At 44.3% G+C, this 21,305-nt stretch overlaps 1 protein-coding gene across 5 annotated transcripts in view; it reads right to left on the reverse strand.

Annotated features, from left to right (window-relative positions):
* The window catches only part of KDSR (3-ketodihydrosphingosine reductase), a 38,921-nt gene extending 31,740 nt beyond the window's left edge, over positions 1-7,181 (reverse strand). For all 5 annotated transcript variants that reach the window (XM_007105111.4, XM_028480049.2, XM_028480051.2 and 2 more), the window contains exons 1-2: positions 6,996-7,181; positions 1,287-1,376 (exon numbers count right to left, since the gene is read on the reverse strand). In XM_007105111.4, the coding sequence (XP_007105173.1) occupies positions 1,287-1,376; positions 6,996-7,103 (198 nt within the window). In that variant the 5' untranslated portion in view covers positions 7,104-7,181. The remainder of the gene's footprint in view (positions 1-1,286; positions 1,377-6,995) is intronic.
* Between the last annotated feature and the right edge of the window lie 14,124 nt (positions 7,182-21,305).

Genomic DNA, 21,305 nt, shown 5'->3' on the forward strand with positions numbered 1-21,305 from the left:
AAAATTATATTATTCTATTAATAAAGATGTACACCACCTGACTTTGCAAAATCAGAATAGAAAATCACATTAGAAAATCAAGACTTCCTCAGGGCCAGAAGGCTCATTCACCTCCAGCAATGCCAGGACCACAGAATGAGCTTCTGAGCACCTGCGATGCTGGCCTCCCCGCCTCGTTTTTCAGCTGCCTTTTGTCAAATATCAGCATTGTTTAAATCTCACAAAATGCCATTTTATCACAGTCGTGTTTTCAGTCACGGAAGGTGGTTTCAATGCCACAGCAGATGCGTTGTTGGAGGGGTCAGAGGATAAATAAAAGGTAGCTAATTCTGCCTTTCTTCATTTTTAAAAGAAATGATGGACGCCCAAGCCTAATTCTGTGTCATTATTTACACATCTCCCCCGGGCCCTCCGTGACCTGCCATCCCCCCTGGTTCCTGCTCAGCTGTGCACCCCTACCTGGCAGCCACCACACTACCGCCCTCCTTGTTCACAGGTGAAGCCAAAATCCCCAATCAACGATGCCACCCTGGAACGCCCACTCTCTCCATCATCTCTCCCTCATTTCTTCATCCAACAAAGATGTCTGGAGCACCCACTGTGACCCAAGCAATTAGGCCAAGCACAGAACGACAGCATTGGGCAGGACAGCCGTGGTCCTCCCCCCGCCCATAGAGCAAGGGGACTCCATGACTGCTCGTGGGAATACAGTGTCACTGCTCTGGCCTCTGGCAAGAATAACAGACACTTAAAAAAAAAAAAAAAAAAGAAAGAAAAACAGACCTTGTGTTGACTCGGCACAGAAAGACACATGTTTTGCTAAACCGCTGGGGAAGAGTGAGATTGCCCTGCAGGGTCTGGGTTTCACTAGAGGTGGAGATCATGTCATAAGCAAATTACAGAGAAACACCTACACGTCATCCTTCAGGATTCAGGAACCAGCCCCACGGTGGCCGCTGTCGGCACCTCCGGGGAGGTGGCGGCCCCCCGGCTTCCTGTGGCCAGGTGTGCGCTTAACTAGGTTCTGGCCACTCCTAGATCTGCAGTGTCCATGATGTTGCCTAAGAGTTGCTGGCGCTGAAAAAATATTTGTGGAACTAACCTAACTTCAGCCAAGAGGTCTTTGTCCCAAATACAAGAAATAACCAGTGGCTCAGGAATCACACCTCCGACCACAGACGTGAGCGATTTCCCCAGAGGCGTGAACACTGCGACAGTCACATAGCCTCTGTGACTCATGTAATGTTGAATTAGTGGGTGAATAGTAATGAACCTAGAAAACTTACCTCATTTCGTGCAACCAGAGTTATAAAAGCTCCTTGTTTATAGCACTCGATAGCAATGCACTTTCCGATGCCACTGGAGCCTCCTGTAACCTAAAAGCAGAAATTAAGAAATCTTAGCACTTGAAATTTCCCTTCTGTGAGAAGTTTATTTAAAATAACTCTGATTGGGTTTCCCTGGTGGCGCAGTGGTTGAGAGTCCGCCTGCCGATGCAGGGGACACAGGTTCGTGCCCGGGTCTGGGAGGATCCCACATGCGGCGGAGCGGCTGGGCCCGTGAGCCATGGCCGCTGAGCCTGCGCGTCCGGAACCTGTGCTCCGCAAAGGGCGGGGCCACAAAAGTGAGAGGCCCGCGTACCGCAAAAATAAAATAAAATAAAATAACTATGATGGGCTCTAAAGCCCAACCTACAGGAACTACATCTTCAGCTATTGTAGCATCTTCATCCCAGACCTAATGAATGGAGTACTGAGCTATCAATTGTACACCTATGATATTTTTCTGAGTTCACTGTGGCGGGGGGAGGGGGGGAACGAGAGGGGGAAGTGCCCTGTACATCTAGCTAATAAATAGTACATTAGTCTGATAATTCGAAAAGACACATGTACCCCCTATGTTCACAGCAGCACTATTTACAATAGCCAAGACATGGAAACAACCTAAACATCCATGAATGGATAAAGATGTGGTATGTATATACAATGGAATACTACTCAGCCATAAAAAAGAAAGAAAGAATGCTATTTGCAGCAACATGGATGGACGCAGAGATTATCATACTAAGTGAAGTAAGCCAGACAGAGAAAGACAAAATATCATAGGAGATCGCTATACATGGAATCTAAAATATGACACAAATGAATCTATCTATGAAACAGAAACAGACTCACAAACACAGAGAACAGACCTGTGGTTGCCAAGGGGGAGGGGGGTGGGGGAGGAATGGAGTGGGAGTTTGGGATTAGCAGGTGCAAACTACTATATACAGAACTGATGAACAACATGGTCCTACTGTATGGCACAGGGACTATATTCAATATTCTGTGATAAACCATAATGGAAAAAAATAAGAAAAATTTTGCTGTACAGCAGAAATTAACATCGTAAGTCAACTATACTTCAATAAAATAAATTAAAAAGTAAAAATAAAAGAAAAAAACACTAGTCTGCCTTTGAGACCAAACCCAAATGAACCATTTCTTTACTACACATCTCCTATGCATGACCAGCTCTACAGGAGATGAAAAGAATAATCACTTACATATACTTACGATATTTTAAATGACTGCTTATTATAAAGTAATACATGATCACATGGAAATACTGAAAAGTAAAGCTTTTCTTCTTGCACTAGTCTAATCCTCACCATCTACAGCTCAGCCATACTGGCTGTCTTTTGGTTCTATGCTCTCTCCAACCACAGGGCCTTTGCACATTCTATTTTCCCTTCCAGGAATGCTCTCCTACCCTCTTTTCATCTAACTGGCATCGATTCACCCATTAAATCTCAGCTCTACCTCACTACCTCAGGAAAGCCTTCATGGACTGCCCTCTATCGCACCACAACCCACTTTTCAGCATTGCATCCTTTTTTTTTTTTTTTTTTTTTTTTTTTTGCGGTACGCGGGCCTCTCACTGTTGTGGCCTCTCCCGTTGCGGAGCACAGGCTCCGGACGCGCAGGCTCAGCGGCCATGGCTCACAGGCCCAGCCGCCCCGTGGCACATGGGATCCTCCTGGACCGGGGCACAAACCCGCGTCCCCTGCATTGGCAGGCGGACTCTCAACCACTGCGCCACCAGGGAAGCCCCATCCTTTTTTTTTTCTTTGCTTTACATCACTCCATAATCAAACAGCCATGCATTTACTTGTGTGATTATTTGATTCACAACCATCTCTTCCATTACCACCCCATAAACTCCATAAAAATACCAACTCTATTCTGGCTCCCCACTGTATTCCTAGCGCTTTAGTACAGTGCCTGGCATATAGGAAGGACTCAATATATATTTTATTCAATAATATGAATGTAACATTACCTTTCTAGTCATTTTCCCTATACACATCATATAATATGGGCCAGGGGAGTGGGGGGCCTGGAGTTGTCAGGTGAGGGGGGAGAACAAGTGTCAGAGAGGCATCTGTCCTTACACGCTTTTGCATCCTACTCTAAAAAACATTATATTGTAATGTCTGAGGTTAAAAAACTAAAAGGCTGGGGCTTCCCTGGTGGCGCAGTGGTTGCGCGTCCGCCTGCCGATGCAGGGGAACCGGGTCTGGGAGGACCCCACATGCCGCGGAGCGGCTGGGCCCATGAGCCATGGCCGCTGGGCCTGCGCGTCCGGAGCCTGTGCTCCGCAACGGGAGAGGCCACAACAGAGGGAGGCCCGCATACCACAAAAAAAAAAAAAAAAAAACTAAAAGGCTTTACAATATTCCATTAAACAGCCGTATCAAAACATATTTAACTATTTCCCTATTGTTAGATATTTAGATTATTTCGAATATTTTACTGTTAGATATAAATCATGCTGTAAAGAACATCTCTGACCAATCGATCTCATGATTTTAAAATCATCATGACACCCCCCTACACAATGTACCTATGTCCATGGGACGCCCCTACTTTTTCTTGAGCCTCAACTTCTCACTAATGAAGGGATTTCTTTGGGAAAATTAACCAATTATCTACTGGTTACTGTAAAAATATACCTGCTGCCCCAGCTAACAGTTGCCTCTGAGGACCTCTTTGCTATTGAAATTTTTCATGGGTAGTTTTGGCTTATTAATTTTCACCAGATATTCCAATTCCATAGCAATTAGCAAGATCCCTAAAAATGTCCTTGGCTGTTTCATGATGTTGTTCCTGCTGCCTAGAGGTCCCTCCACTCAACCTGTCCCACACAGCTGCATTTCCAAATCCTACCTAACTTGCAGAGGCCAGTTCCAATGTCTCCTCCTCCAAGAATTTTTTCCGGATTCTGTCCCCCTGTCCTGTCCTTTGCCTGTCACTTTCTACCTCGTGCAGTTACTTCTGTACCTGCCTTATCTCCCTTGCCAGACTCTAAGTTCCCCGACAACAAGCACCAAGTCCAAGTTATCTCCCTCATTCCTAGCACAGCACTTTGCATAAGCAGTTGCTAAATAAATACTTGACTACATTAATTTGCAAAATGGTGTACAATGACATTTCCCTGAAAAAAATACAATGCCAAAAAAAAAACTTGTAAGTAAAATTTCCCTATTTGTTATTCAATGAATTGATAGAAGCTGAAGTGATGAGGTTATTGAGAAAATTTATATGCTCTAAAGTGCCATGTAGATGCTAGCTATTCTGATTATTGCTGGCTTTTTTTCTAGACTGTAATAGGTAAGCGAGTTACGTAAAATTACTGCACAGCAAAGGACAGGGTTAACCTTATAAGATTTATCCATAAAAACAAGAATAAGACTTCAACTTTTGGGTCAGGGTTCACAGGAAACTGACCTTCTAGGCCAAGCCAGCTAATTCATAGACGGTATCTAAGAATATACATAAGTCCATCTAGACTATGTTACTCTTGAACGGTATACGAAAACATAAGAGATTTTCCTAATGGCTGAGAAAAATGGTAAATATGTATTGAGTTGCCCGGCCACTGGTAAATTGAGATGTGAGACCCTAAAGATAACAGTTTAATTCCTTTCTTTGTCGCTCCCTCTTACTGTTCATTGCAAATACTGTCTTAAACGTTACTATCTCTTTATTCGCACCATATACCTCTTACCGAGGGCAAGAGAAGGGGTGCTTCGCTGCAAGGACAGCTGCTCCCACCTATCTCTCCAAAAGGGAGGACTTGATTTTCTAGTTCTCACCAAGTCAATTAAACAGCTTTTAAAAAAAAAAAAAAAACAGCTGATTTAAATAAGTATATACTGTGTAAGACTTGCTGAATAGGTTTACCACTGTAATTAGGGAGATAACACTAGTTTATCAGAATTGCTCTAAAAACAAAACAAGTTATGACCTAAGCCTGCTCATGCTTCCCCATCAGCAAGACATTCTAAACACTGGCCCCTCTTCTAACACGACTGGGTCTAGTCGTAACAAATCTCAAGAAAAAAAATTACACTTTCACTCTTCTTATGACATTAAAAAAGAAGACAGATGGTGACATCATGTGAATTATTCATGTCATCCTCACATTATTTATAGTGGCATATTAAAACGGGATGGTGAAAATAAGAAATTCTTCGGGATCTACCCCAGGAGATGTGTTTATTATCTTATCTGTGGCTTGCAGAAGCATGATGGGGCTGGTAGGACCAGAGTCAACATCAGCTCCCAGTCCCTTATAAACACTGAATGAAACTTTTCATTACTGCTTTGACTTTACATTTTTACAAGTTATGCTCTGCAAACACCACTTCTGAAAAATCCAACTTTTAAAGCCACGCTTTCGAGGCAGAAGTCTTCTTGCAGACGTGACACTTTCAGACTTTAGCATGATTGTAAAATTTTGCTCCTCTCTCCCTCTCTAATGAATTTACACTCACCTCCTCCTCTATCTTCCACATCCGAAATAGCAGGAGTTGGAAAAACACTAACAGTTTTACGAGAGGAATTAAAGAAAATATACGTTCCCATTCACAAACTCTGTCCCGATTTAAAGCACACTAAAAGCAGTGACCGTTCCATCCCATCCCAGTTCAGTGAAGAGGCTCGGATTTTGGCGGGGACACCCCTGTGTCACCTCTGGCACCAGGAGGATTTGCACTGCCAGCTCAGGAGCGAATTTTGCTTATTCATAACCTCCCGCCTCGACGTCCCCGGGGTTGTGAGAAAACCAAGTAAGAAAACGGACCAGAAAGCCACAGCAAAATGTGACGTGCTGGGCGCAGGTAAGAAGGCATTCCCGCTGTTTAAGAAAGGTGCCCCACCTGCAGAAAAGGGATCCTTGAAGACATGAGCCTCTGGTAAGAAACAAACCAAATCCCTCCACATCCCCTTCATTCCTAAAGCACTAACGAGCCAGGTCGTTCGGCTCATCCCTCTGACTCCAAAACGACGGCAGAGGACTGCGCTGGGACAGCAGTCAGCCGACCCCAGGCTGAGCTCACAAGAGGCAGGCAGTGTAGGCTGGACAGAAGCGACCCAACACCGCCAGCCAGGACTGCCAGCCCACCGGGTTTAGAGCAACCCCCCACCCCCACCCCAGGTGAGTCATTTCCTGGATTCCTCTGGCAACTGTCACTCGCACAGGCCACCTTCCAGTTCCCAGCTGCCTCGGCACGTCCTGGAGGCTGGGAGCCGGTTCCCCGCTGCCCGCCTCCTTGCGACCCTGCCGGGACCGCGCGCCTCGCCCGGCGTCGCCACCGACCGCGGTGTCCTTGGCAAAGTTTCTCAGCCTCTCTGTTCTTCAGTTGACTCATCGGGAAACCCGAGGACAAAAATATCCGGATCCCAGGGATGCCCCGGGGATTAACGAGCGCCTCCCGAGCCCCTGCAGTGCGGGGACCCAGCTCGCTGGCGCTGCCCGCGCCGCCCCGCTCTCCGGCGCCGGGAGGAGCCAGAGGCAGCGGAGGGCGGGTCCCCGAGGCCCTCCGAACAGACAGTGCCGGGGCGGAGGGCGGCAAGTGACCCTCCATTTGGAGAAGGGGACGCCGGCGGCCCGGCCTGAGTCGCGGACCGGCGGGCCGGGAGGCGGCGGCGCAGCAACGGGAGGCCACTCACCACCACATGCGCCCCGGGCAGGGCGAGGGGCTTGGGGCTGATGAGCGGAGACACCATGTAGAGCAGCAGCACGAACGCCACGAGGAAGGCGGCCGCCAGCAGCAACATCGCTCGGCCGAGGCCGGGGCCTGGGGCGGGCGGCGCAGGCACAGGCGCGCAGGGCTCGGCTGCGCCGGCGATCACGCGCGGCCGCGCGCAGTGGGAGCCCGGTGTTTGGGTTCGCGGCGCGGGGCGGGGCGGCGGCCGGAGGGGAAGAGGCGGAGCCTGCGAAGGGCGCGACCGCGGGGGGCGGCGCTTCCAGGGGCGAGAGGGCCGCGGTCGCCGCCCGATTGAGCGGAGGGTCCTCTGGGGTCCCCGAGCTCCCAGCGTCGGGACGGGGTCCCGCACCCTCCGCCGGCGAGATGGGCTGCCTCGAGCGCGCAGCGGACGGGGCCCGGGCGGCGCCCCCCGGCGCGCCTCTGGGTGACGCTCACGGCTGGTGGCGAGGGTGCTGCTTAGGACCGCGGAGAGCGGGCGCCGGGCCTTCCCGAGCCGCGCTCCCGGGGGCCGGGCCGCTCCGCGCCGTGGCTCCGGGTGCCGTCCGCCCGAGGCCGGAGGAGGCGGGTCGGAGCTTTCTAAGCCCCGGTTCTGGGATCTCGGCACCTCGTTAGTGTATGGAAGGCCGGGGATCGAGCTCTGAAATCCCGGGCTCCATTTCGTATTTTCTTGGCGTACTTAGAAAATGGTCACAGCCCACTTTCGCTTTGCAGAGGACCGGGAAAGCCTTAACATGGAGTTTTTAAAATCGTCCAGATCATTCAGTTTCGTTGAGATCAGAGTTCATCTTCTTTACCAAGGCAGGGTTTAAAAAAGATGAAAAGCTTTTTGAGATCTAATTTGCACACCAGACAATTCGCCCGGTTAAAGTGCATAGGTAATGGGTTTTGGTATAGTCAGGGTTGTGCAGCTGTCACCACTGTCAATTTTGGAACATTTAGTTACACCCCCCAAACGCGCACACAAATCCTTACCCGTTCACAGTCACTCCCCAGTTCCTCCCCATCCTGGCCTGGCCCTAGGTAATCACTCACTAATCTTTCTGTCTCTGTAGATTTGCCTGTCCTGCAGATTTCATATAAATGGAATTATAGAATGTGTAGCCTTTTGTGTCTGGTTTCTTGCACTTAGCATAATGTTTTCAAGGTTCATCATGTGGTACAATGTATCAGTACTTCATGCTGTTTATGACCAAATTATATTCCATTCTGTGGACACACCACATTTCATTTATCCATTCATCAATTGGTGGACCTTTAGGTTGTTTCCACTTTTTAGCTCCTATGAATAATGCTGTTGTGAGCATAAACATTCATGTATAAGTTTTTCATTTCTCGGGTATATACCTAGGAGTGGAATTGCTGGGTCTTCTGGTAACTGTTTAACCGGAACTGCCAGACGTTAACAAAGAAGCTGCACAATTTTACGGTCCCCACCAACCGTATATAAGGGTTCCAGTTTCTCCACATCCCTACCAACACTTGCTATCATTTGTCTTTTTAATTATAGCCTCCCTACAGGGTGTAAAGTGACATTTCATTATGGTTTTGGTTTGCACAAGGCACGTACTTTTGTTTGCTTGCTTGCTTTTCCTTTTTGAAGTTACTTTTAGAAACACTAAGGAGCTCGGGAGCAAAGGAATTGATCTGAGTTTTCCTTCTTTCTTAACTTATTGCCCAGAATTAGCCAGATTGCAAGATTTGAGGGCACAGTCCCCAAGACTTCTGACATCAATTGCAAGTTTGGAGGAGGGGCTCCCAAGCCACCCTCAGGTTTGATAATTTGCTAGAAGGACTCAGAGCTCCCTGAGAGCTGTTTTACTCATGGTTATGGTTTACGAGTGTCAGCCAAGGGAAGAAGTGCACAGGGCAAAGTCTGGAGAGCTCCAGATGTGACCCTCCCAGCACTGGGGTGTGGCAGTATCCATGGAGTGTTGCCAACCAGGGCAGCTCACCAGGGCAGCTCCTCTGGCATTCAGAGTTTACACTGGGGCTTCATTATTAGGCACGATTGATTGACTGTCCATGTGGCTAAAGGCAGAGTCCAGGTCAGCTGATAATGCATGACAGGGGACGTCCACCTAAATCACATGACTGGTCTTTCTGGCATGACCACCCTAAAATCCAGTTTGGCCAGCCCTCATCTAAACAAGGACACTTCTATCAGGTCTGAGATAGAATCCCTCCAAGAAGCCAACGGCAAAGGCCAGACCTTCCCCTGGGGCAAGGCCATCCATCCAAAGCTCCTCTACAACAAAACAAATATATGCCTAACATTTGAAGGAGGCAGTGTGGAGTAGGAGGTTCTTAATTCAATTTCCCAACAGATTTGATGATCATCAGTATCAGTATTGCAATCTTGCTGCTAAGACGATGCCAGTGTTACATCATATCGAGGTGTGAGTAGTAGACAGAACCTGAAAAATAAGAGTCAAAAGGTAGCACATTTGCTAGAGTTTCACTCATTCATCAACAACTGGTCAAGCTTAGCATATCATTCAACCAAAATGTCTCCCAAAGCAATGCCACTCAGGTTTGCAGGTTTCCATTCGACTCTATGCGTTTCCCAAAACAGGAGTGATCTTCACCCATCCAGACGTCTTCTAATTGAGCTCTCTTCGGGAGACTATATCATCTCTTGCTCTGAGCCTCCTTCAAGGCATTTATGTAGCATTGGATTTTCCTTGTCACATAATCTGTTTATTCATTCCTTTCCCCTTGGCTACCATTTCTCCTTCTATTTGTGATTTACTTTTACTCAAACTTTTCCCCATTGGAAAGGATATTATGTTCAGCCTAGCACCCTGCTGTTCTGGATTGCTGGCACGAATACTAGTCTAGCAAAATCCTCCTCTCAGTCCACTCCTACTCATCATATAGGGCAGGGTGACACAGACACACAGCTAGTGGGCTTTGCCAACCACTAGGCAATGCAACTGCATTCATGATCGATCCCAGCTGTGTCAGGTTGGGTGAAGGCATAATTCACTCATCAGCCTCTTAGGGATTCTGGTGTAAAGGTTTAAAAGTATAGTTACAATTTCTTGCTTGGGGACCATCCCTGATTCCATCATCCACAGTTGGAGCCCTGGTCCTTGGGACCACTGCATCAGGCACAAAAATAAGAAAGTTGAGGCGATGTGGAGAAAAAAGAGAAAAGTGTAGTCGTACCACCATCTTTTTTCCATGGAAAGACCTCTCCCACCCCTTCGTCTCTGGAACCCCCAGAAAAGTGGAGAAATCTACCTACTGGGGACGCTTTCTTGGTTTTCCTCATGGTAAGTGTCAGCACACACTCATGAAGGCATGTAAATCTGCCCCTCCGCCCCCATTTGAGACCACAAACGTTTCAATTGCCTGTTCCAATTCTCTATTAGACCTTTACTCTGAGGATGGTACACAGCATGGTACATCCATCTGATGTGATAGCTCCTTGTCCATCGTTGGACATTATAGGCTTATTTTTACTTTTTTTTCCATTTAAAATTTTTTAAATTTATTTTATGTTATTGGACACTATGGGTTTAGTACAAAGTGTGTTCTTTGATCTGAAGAAATGTAACTTGGAAGTCCAAATTCATGCAATATCTTCTGGTCCAGTCCTTTTATAGTATTTTGAGCATTTGAGTCTACCCTCTGGGCATGCAAAGCCCAGTCCAGAGTATGTCTCTCCCTGTCAAGACCCATTTGTAGCCTTCCAGGGCTACCAGCATCAGTCCAAACACCAGCTCTGTGTTGAGCCTTCCCCACTGCGGAATCTGCCCCTTAGCCATCCGCAGCCCCTGCCATTCTTGTTGGCAGATTTAAAAAAAAAAGTTCTTCTTGGCATTTTGTGCCCCAGACGGTACACGAGGGCAATGTCTAGATTCATCCCATCTCTGAGCTGCAGCCCCCCATACCCACTCATTTCAGGTACTCACCTCAAGTGGGCACACCAGGATATCCACTTGCTGGTTCCAATCACCTTCTGATCCTAGAAGGAGGTTCTTCTAATGAACAGTGACATGCTCTACTTTAATGTACCCCTTAAACTCCCACAGTGATTTCCCCAGGGCCGTGCCCCCTACAGGCATCTCTTTAATGGGCCAGTTTTCTGTTGCCCTTCTACCCAGCCACATGGACAGGACGTTAGCCGCTGCCTATGAGTTGGTTTCAAAATCCAAATCTAGGGACTCACAGCAGGTAACTCAGCCCACCAAGCTGATGTTTTCATCTTTTCCAATCAGAGTTGTAGCCTTTCCAACACAATGCTGTCTACTCACCTCGAAACTGCCATCCATAAACCAAACAGCTCCTTTTTGGTCAATAGAGAGCCACTCAGACGGCACTGCCCAGGTAACTACAGGTTCAGCAATTCCTCAAGTGGTTCCAAAGTCGGTCCTAGGGCAAAAGAGTCTACCTGCTGTGAGCACATGTGCACCTCTTTGCATTCCCCTGGTCCGTGTGCCTGCAAAACCGGTTCCATTTTCTAATGGAACCCTTCTGGGCACTGCCTTCCTCATTAGAGTGCTTCTTTAACATCACCCAAGACAACTTGTGTATTTCAGGTTTCAAGATTATTTTATGTACTTCAGTCATTGGGGCGGTTTCCGTTAATGTCCAATAGCAAGCTAGTAATTGCCCCTTCAATGGCAATTCTCTGGTCTAAAATCTCAGCAGCCATTGACAGGTCGTGCCCTAAGCCCCAGTCTGAGTAAAGATTCCAGGATTTCTTTCAAATGGTTTTATGGGTAAGATCTAGCAATATTCCCAGATGAGGAATATATGCACCTCCAAAATTCAAATAAGCCAACTAGACACCGGTCTTATAACATGTTTTTTCAACCAGGTATCCCATACCGGTTTTCTTTTTTTTTTTTTGAGGGGGGTGCCCCACGCGGCTTGTAGAATCTTAGTTCCCAGACCAGGGATCGAACCTGGGCCACCGGCAGTAGAAGCACGGAGTCCTAAACACTGGACCGCCAGGGAATTCCTTCCCATACTGTTTAAAATTAACAGCCTGTGTGGGCTCAGGCAATGTTATTGGTTCCCATTTAGCCTGGTCAATCAATATTGAAGGGCAGATTTACCTGCCTTCTGATTTACAGTACGAGGTAGGGGAAGCTTTCCCCAATCAGACACAAAATCCATCCCCATAGTACATTCACGTAAAGGAGACACAACCACTTTACATAGAGTCTGCCCCAACATTCCAATTCTTATCCAGCCTTTCACCTTAATTCTGTCAACCTCTGCAGCCCCATCACCTCTCACCCGAACTTTAGAACTGTAGTCCGTGTTGGGACTTCACCAACAGGTTTTAGAACCACCTAAATGTCCATCAGTGAATGAATGGATAAAGAAAATGTGGTAAATGTATAAAATGGAATATTAGTCAGTCTTAAAAAATAAGGACATCCTGTCAGTTGTGATAACATGAATGAACCTGGAGGACATTACACTAAGTGATATATGAAAAGATTTCACAGAAACTTTGCGACGCAGAAAGACAAATATTACATGGTCTCACGTATACATGGAATCTAAAAAATAAAAAATCCAAACTCAAAGTAACAGAGAGCAAAATGGTGGTTACCAGAGTCTGGATGTGGGGGAAAGGGGAGATTAAAATTTTTTAAAAAAGAAAAAGAAAAGAGAGACAGTAGAATGGTGGTTTCCAGGGGCTGAGGGAGGAGGTCATGGAGAGTCACGGTTTTACGGGTACAGAATTTCAGTTGTGCAAGATTAAAGAATTCTGGAAATGAAGATGGTGATGGTTGCACAACAATATGAATATACTTCATACCACCAAACTGTTCACTTAAAAAGGATTGGTAGTAAATTTCACGTTATGTGTATTTTATCACCATAAAAAAATTTGGAAAAAGTCAGTTCTCCCCAAGCTGATATACTGTCTCAATGTACTTCCTATCAGAATCCCAGTAAGATTTTTTTTGTAGCTATAGACAAGATTATTCTAAAATTTATATAAAAAGGCAAAGAAACTAGAATAGCTAAAGCATAAAAAAAAAAAGTGGGAAGAATCAGTCTACCTGATTTCAAGACTTATTATTTAGCTACAGTAATAAAGACAGTGTGGTATTGGCAGAAGGATATACACATAGGTCAATGGAAGCCAGAAACAGACCCACACTAATACACCCAACTGGTTTTTGACAAAGGTGCAAAAGCAGTTTGATGGAGGAAAGGTAGCCTTTTCAAGAAATAGTGCTGGCAGGGAGATCAGCTTGGTGCTTTGTGACCACCTAGAGAGGTGGGATAGGGAGGGTGGGAGGGAGATGCAAGAGGCAGGGGATATGGGGACATAGGTATATGTATAACTGATTCACTTTGTTGTACAGCAGAAACTAACACACCTTTGTAAAGCAATTATACTCCAATAAAGATGTTTAAAAAAAAAAAAGGAATGGTGCTGGGAAAATTGGACATCCATCGACAAAGAAAGGAAACTCAACCTCAACTTTACACCTTCTGCAAAAATTAACTCAGGTGGTGTGATGGTTAATTTTATGTGTTGGCCTGATTGGACCACCAGGTGCCCAGATATTCGGTCAAAAGTTATTCTGGGAACTTCTGGGAGAGTGTATTTAATGAGACAAACATTTAAATCAGTAAACTGAGTAAAGCAGATGGCCCTCCCCAATGGGGGTGGGTCTCATCCAATCCGTTGAAGGACTAGATAGAACAAAAAGGCTGGCCCTCCCCCAAGGAAGAGATCATCTTCCCCCAAGGAAGATGACCTTTGAACTGGAACATTGCCTATTTTTCTTGCCTTTGGACTTGAGTTGAAACACTGGCTCTTCTTAGGTCTCCAGCTTGCCAACTCACCCTGCAGATCTTGGGATTTGCCAGCCTCCATAATCACGGGAGCCAACTTCTTATATTTTATATACATGTATATACATATCTTCTATCTGTTCTGTTTCTCTGGAGAGCCCTAATACAGAAGGGATCATGAACTTAAATGTAGAACTATAGAAAAAAAAACATTGGATTTAAAAGAATGAAGACTTTGGTCAATCAGGAAAAAAAAAAAAATCAGGTCATTTGTTTAAAAAGGAAATCAGGCTAGTTTCAGATTTCTCCACAGTGACACTGAACATGAGAGAGCAATGATACATCTATAAGATCCTCAAGGAAGGAATGTTGAGCAAAAGTTTTCTACCCAGCTAATCTGTATTTCACCTGTTGAACATGTAATAATTAAGGAAATATTTTTCCCATGAGTTCTTCTTGAGAAAAGTATTAAGGCTATTATCTTAGTCTGTTTGGGCAGCTATAACAGAATACCATAGACTGGGTGGCTTATAAACAACAGAAATCTATTTCTCACATTTCTAGAGGCTGGCAAGTCCAAGATCAAGGCACTGGCAGATTGAGTGTTTGATAAGAGCTCACTTCCTGGTTCACAGATGTGTCTTTTCACCGTGTCCTCACCTGGAGGAAGGGGGAAGGGAGCTCTCTAGGGTGTCTTCAGTGAGGGCCCTTATCCCGTTCATGAGGCCAAAATCACCTCTCAAAGACCCCACCTTCAAATACCATCATGTTGGGCCTTAGGATTTAACACGTGAGTTTGGGAGACACAAACATTCAGCTTATAGCAGGAACTTCAACTGGTCAAAAGATGACTGAGAAAAGTATAGTAAAAGAACTGTCTTTTGAGAATTTGGCAAATGAATATGTTTAACTGTAGAACAAAGACTAAAACAAATGTAGGGTCTAGGGTAAAGATGGTATATAAATGTTATACACCTTAACAACGTAGAAATAATAAAAGAAACATGTTTTGGGAGGGGAAGGAAGAAACATGTGGAAGGTAGGGTGACTTTACTAATTGCCTCATTTATACCTGATGTCCAAATATACTGGTTAAAATTGACAAATCAAGTAATAGAAGTATGAGTATTTACCACTATAAAGGTAAACATTAAGAAATATATTATTGACTCAAATCAGGTGAGTTGGGAAGGAAGAAGTATATAAATTTTATCGTTGCTTATGGTGAAGGATTAACAGATCCCATCAAAGGAAGCAGATATGGGGCTAAATAAGGTCTAATTATAGAGGCAAACAACTATACTACAAACTATCCTAATGAGAGGCTATTTAAAAAGGCAGAGGGAAAATAACACTACCACTCTTTACAGATGATGACTATGTTCTCTGCTGCCTTCCACAGCAAGTGCTGTTTCTGAGTCTTGAGAATTCCCCATGTTATGCAGGACTGATTGGCAACCATCAGGCAGTACTGCCCTTTTCACTCTTAGTTGAGACCAGTGCTTCTCAAATTGTGTTGAATGTGCAGGTTCCTTTCCGTTGCAAACCAGTTAGAAAAATGAAATGAAAACAAACCAAAACAAAGACATGCAAAATATAACCTTTAACGATTTACTATTAAAGTCAACAGACTTAAAAATACATTAAATCAATATTATCTGAACAAACACAGAGAAAAAGAATGACACAACTGTATAGGCTGTTCCTAGAAAGTATGCATAGGGACTTCCCTGGGTTGAGAATCTGCCTGCCAATGCAGGGGACACGGGTTAGAGCCCTGGTCAAGGAAGACCCCACATGCCGCGGAGCAACAAAGCCCATGCGCCACGACTACTGAGCCTGGGCTCTAGAGCACGTGAGCCACAGCTACTGAAGCCCGTGTGCCTAGAGTCCACGCTCCACAACAATGAGAAGCACGTGCACCGCAATGAAGAGTAGCCCCCGCTCGCCACAACTGGAGAAAGCCTGTGAGCAGCAACGAAGACCCAGTGCAGCCAAAAATAAATAAATCTATAAAAATTATTTAAAAAAAGAAAGTATGCATAAACGTGGTTAATATAGAGAATTATTTTTGCAACAAACTATATTTTCCAAAGATGGTTGCCATGATGTCTCCAATCCGTATGTTCTTTTATAATGTGACCTTGATGCTCATTCCACTGAGTGGTGGGGTCTATGTCCCCTTCCCTTGAACCTGAGTGGACCTTTGCGACCGCCTTGACCAATGGACTGTGGCAGAGGTGACACTGCGGGCCTTGTAATTATAGCTTTGAAAAGGCCGTGTAGCTTCTCCCTGGTTTTCTTGGGACAGTAGCCCTTGCATTTGATCCATTGTCCTTGAGTAAGCTCAAGCAGTCTGTGGATAGGTCCATGTAAACAAGAACTGAGGCCTCCGGCCCACAGTCCAGTTGACTCCCAGCCAGTAGCTGACGCCAACTTGACAGCCATGTGAATAAGCCATTTTCAAAGTGCATCCTCCGTCCCCCAGTGACAATGCATGGAGCCCTATCCGTATGACAGATTCATGAGCAAAATAAATGGTTGCCAGTTGTTTTGAACCACTGAGTTGTGGAGTTATAACTGGTAACAGAAGTAACAGATAACTGAAACACTATTACACTGGCAGCTTTCTAGTATTTTGCTTTCATAACAAAATTGAGTGAAATAGCAGTGACTCATATTACATGCCTATAATCACACTATGTAGCATTTTTATCGTGAGAAATGAGCTTTCTTCTTTCTTGTTAACTTATCTAATGTATTACAGGTTGAGTTACCAACAATGCAACTCATAAGGGATGATGTTTACCAAAGCTATTTGAAGGTTTTGTTTTAATACATGCTGCATTAATAAGCTAGATACTAAAGGGAAAATGTTGTAGATTCCATTTATATGAGATACTTAGAATAGGCAAATTCACAGAGAAAGAAAATAGAATAGTGGTTATTAGGGGCTGGAGGGAGGAGAGAATGGGGAGTTATTATTTAATGGGCAGAGAGTCTGTTTGGGTGGAAAGTTCTGGAAATAGTGTTGATGGTTCTGCAACATTGTGAATGTACTTAATGCCACTGAACTGTACCCCGAAAAATATTAAAAAATGGTAAATTTTATGTTATGTATATTTTACCACAATAAAAAAATGCTCACTTCATAAAACTTAGAAAATAAGAAAACAAAGAAAAAATGTTTCATTAGTAATTCTACAACTCAGAGAGAGTTGTTCTTAGCTCTAGACTTTCCTTCCTCAAGACGCCTTCTTGGGATGACCTCACAATACGTGGCAGGGTTATTAAGATAATTTTTTCTATTTTCTCTTCCCTTGTTGTTCGAAGATAGCGGGCTTTCTTTGTATTTTGTAAACAGGCAAAAACATAATCTCCTGTACAATATTTTCCTTTCTTCTGGCTCCCCCTACCAATAAATCCTAATCTCTCATGTCACTAAAGAGATTAAGCTAAATACCTTTGAGAGCAACGGGAGAAAAAGGAGATTTTGCAGGTTACCAGCAGGAACGGGGACAGATTTTTCACCTCACGTCTGAGGGCTGGAGTGAAAGGCTCCCCCCAGTGGCCAAACTTCAAACAGGGTGTGGCCCTAAGATTTTCAGCTTCAGCGAAGATTCTCTCCTGCGTCACTGGTGCGGAAGGGGATAGCAAAAGGACGTCTATGGACTTGAATAATAAAAATGTCAGCAACACTGTTGGACTGGAGATTTATCTCCTGTTCTGAGCACTGTGTAAGCCTTTTGGACTTTAGTACAAGCCTTGGAGGAAGAGGTCTAATAAAGACTAACAGGGCCTTGGAGGAAGAGGTCTAATAAAGACTAACAGGGATTTTCCTGACAGCACAGCAGATTTAGGTTTGATTTAATGATAATGTAGAAATACGACATTTTAGTCTACTGGAGTTTGTGAACGGAAATTTAGACTCACCGTTAGCGAGTTCCCATAATTTCAACATCCCCTAAAGTAACAGGAAAATTTGTCAACGTGTTTTCTTTACTTTGTAGCCAAACCTATAGCAGAAGGAATCTGTTGAGAACTAATGTTCTGCCTCTTAGAGGAAAAGGGTGTGTGTGTGTGTGTGTGTGTGTGTGTGTGTGTGTGTGTGTACTTTTATTTAGATTCTAGACATATCGCCTTGGAGACGAACGGCTGTTGAGAGCAGACAGGCAGACTGATTGGCTAGGGCTGTGCCCACAATATACCCGTTGTTAACCATTTTTATCATTGCCCTTCCCACTTTCATGTGGCTGCTACCAATTTCTTCCATTTTCAGTTTTAAAGTTTTTATTTCATAACCTAGAGTTCCTTTGATACTTTGTAATCACTTTTTAATATGGAATGTTTAAAGGCTTCTATAAAATTGTCAGTGGATTCTTAAAGGAATTATTTATGGTCTAAGACATCATAGGTTGCAATTAAGTACACGAAAGCCTTTTAATGTTGCAACCTATGATGTCTTAGGCCATAAATAATTCTTTTAAGAATCCACTGACAATTTTATAGAAGTCTTTGGGAAAATAGGATATAAGTCTTAAGAGTTTTGGCAACTTTCCAAGATACAACTATTCCCATATCAAGAATAGCTACATTCAAATGCTTTGTCATTTCAGCCAGAATGGTGATCACTTGTATACAATAAGCACGGTTCCATGACCTTGTTCATAGATAATTCGTGGGTCTGTGTTAAGTGCTTGGGAAATATCAAGATCAGTCAGTGATGGATTCTACCACTACATGTTTTTAAAGTTGGCTCTGAAATTTCATCTCCTCCAGAAATGATCTTTAATCCTTCAGTCCTAGTTATTTACTTAGTCACCTTTGCTTTTTGTGGGGCTGTGAATGTGTGTATGTGCAATTTCAAAGTAAGTTGCAGACATCATGGGGCTCTTGTCTCTCATCCCTGTATGTCCATAATTCAGGACGTATCACCTGAAAATAAGGGCCCCAGAAACACCCACAATAACCACAATACCATTATCACACCCAAGACAATAGCAATTCCGTATTATCTGATATCTAGTTTGTATTCATATTTCATATTATATCCAAATTTTTTTTACAGCTGTTTTTTCCTCAAATCAGGATCCAAATCAAGGTTCTCATATTGCATTAAGTTATTGGGTTATGTGTCTTCAGTTTCTTTTAATCCAGGAAAGTCCATCAACCTTTTAATTTTATTTTTTGTTTAATGACATTGACTTTTTGGAGAGACCAGGCCAGTTGTCTAGCAGATGTTCCACATTCTCTTTGGACTGATTGGTTCCTCATGCTGTTATTTATTTCCCTCTCCCCCGAATTTTCTGTAACCAGCAGTTAGGTCTATGGTTTGATTGGATTCAGATTACATGTTTTTGGTAGGAACACTTCCTAAGTGTATTTGGTATTGCATCCCACCAGGCAGTGCAGTCAGGTTGCCCACGTTCAATTTGATTTCTTGGGTAAGGTGGTGACAACCATATATCTCCCGGTGAAGATCATGTTCCCCTCTGCAATGAGCAAGTACTCTGGGAGGGACACTTGGAAATGTTGGTAGATTGCCACCACCAACTCCTCCCATTCCTATTTGCAATTCCTCTACCCCCGCCCCCCCGACAAGAGGTAGAATCTATTTCTCATCCCGTGAAGCTGGATTGGCCTTGTAACTTGGTTTGACCAATATAATGTGATAGAGGAGGTATTTCTTTATTTCTGGTCCTAGGCTTTAAGAGGCCTTGAAGCTTCTTTTTGCCCTCTTGGGATTAAGCCACCAAGTAAAGGAACTCAGGGCAGACTCTGAATGATGAGGGACCACATGAAGGGGAGAGGCCCAGCCAGCCCAGCTGGAGGCACCAGACGTGAGTGGAGCCATCTGGATTCCTCCGCCCTGGTCGAGCCGCCCTCGCCACACGCCACGTGCAGCAGAGGCAAGCCCTCTCCAGGGAGCTCTGCTAAACTGCAGTCATGAGAAATAATAGACGGTGTTTTAAGGCACTGTGATTTTGAATGATTTGTCTTACAGGAAACAGATCTCATGTAAATGTTCTTTCATTCAATAGTTTTAGCATCATCGATGATCCTTGCCTGGATCAACTATGTCATTGGGGTTGCCAGAGGATAGTTTAAAATCTGTTATTCTCTCTACATTCATTAGCTGGCTTGTTTTACTGAGAGAGAGAGAGTGAGTGAGTGAGCAGGAGAGGGGAGAATGCCAGCTTTCCCTCATTGACTAGGTATAAACTAACTGTACTGTGCCTTCTAAAAATGAGGGTAAATGCTTACTCTTTCCCATTAGTTATTAGTTTCAGAATAAAAAGTTGATGTAATATTTACCTCCAAGGATGATAAATCAGGTTCTCTCCAATACTTTTCCTCTGGTTTTCTTTAGATGTCTCTCCTCCATAGTCACATGGCACCCTATGTATAGCTCTGTCACTGGATTCAGTGACAGAGTCCAGTCCTGTTAACTGGACTGTAAGTTTCATTTTTTTTTCTTTTCTGGCTGTGCCATGTGGCATGTGGGATCTTAGTTCCCTGACCGGGGATCGAACCCAGGCCCCCTGAAGTGGAAGCGGGGAGTCCTAACCACTGGACTGCCAGGGAATTCCCTGGACTGTAAGTTTCTTGAGGGCAGGAACATTGGAGGCTCAGACTCAAATACACACAAAGTTCTCAGTGAAACTAGATTTCTGCTGTACTTCTACTTTCAGTTTTTTCTTCATGCATATATCTTGCATAGTTTAGATAATAATTTATAATTTTTTTATCCTGCAACTGTTTTTGTCTTGGTTATCTTGATTTATTGACCTTAGACATGATTCTGTTTCCTATTTGATAGATGAGCCCTTAGCTCACTTACATTAACCCTTCTCTTCTCCCTCCCAATTTTTGATAGTAAATATCACCATTAAGAATTCTTTTATTGGTTACATTTGAAACTTTTAATATTTTAAAACCACTATTTCTTCATCAATTTTTCAAACCTTGCATTACTACCCATTTTTTTAAGATTAAGCTTATATAATGTCTGCATCCTTTTTTAAAAAAGGATTTAAGATATGGGGATATATGTATATGTATAGCTGATTCACTTTGTTATAAAGCAGAAAGTAATACACCATTGTTAAGCAATTATACTCCAATAAAGATGTTAAAAAAATGATTTATGTGCTTCCCTGGTGGCGCAGTGGTTGAGAATCCGCCTGCCGATGCAGGGCACACGGGTTCGTGCCCCGGTCCGGGAAGATCCCACATGCCGCGGAGCGGCTGGGCCGGTGAGCCATGGCCGCTGGGCCTGCGCGTCCGGAGCCTGTGCTCCGCAACGGGAGAGGCCACAACAGTGAGAGGCCCGCGTACCGCAAAAAAAAAAAAAAAGATTTAACTTTTATTTTTAAAAAATATTTTGTTTTATTGTTATTTTTTTGGCCACCCCGTGCAGCTTGTGGGATCTTAGCTCCCCACCACAGATTGAACCCGGGCCCTCAGCAGTGAAAGTGCAGAGTGCTAACCAGTGGAT

Source organism: Physeter macrocephalus, chromosome 19 (genome assembly GCF_002837175.3).
Source record: "Physeter macrocephalus isolate SW-GA chromosome 19, ASM283717v5, whole genome shotgun sequence".
In the NCBI taxonomy this organism is placed as follows: domain Eukaryota; kingdom Metazoa; phylum Chordata; class Mammalia; order Artiodactyla; family Physeteridae; genus Physeter; species Physeter macrocephalus.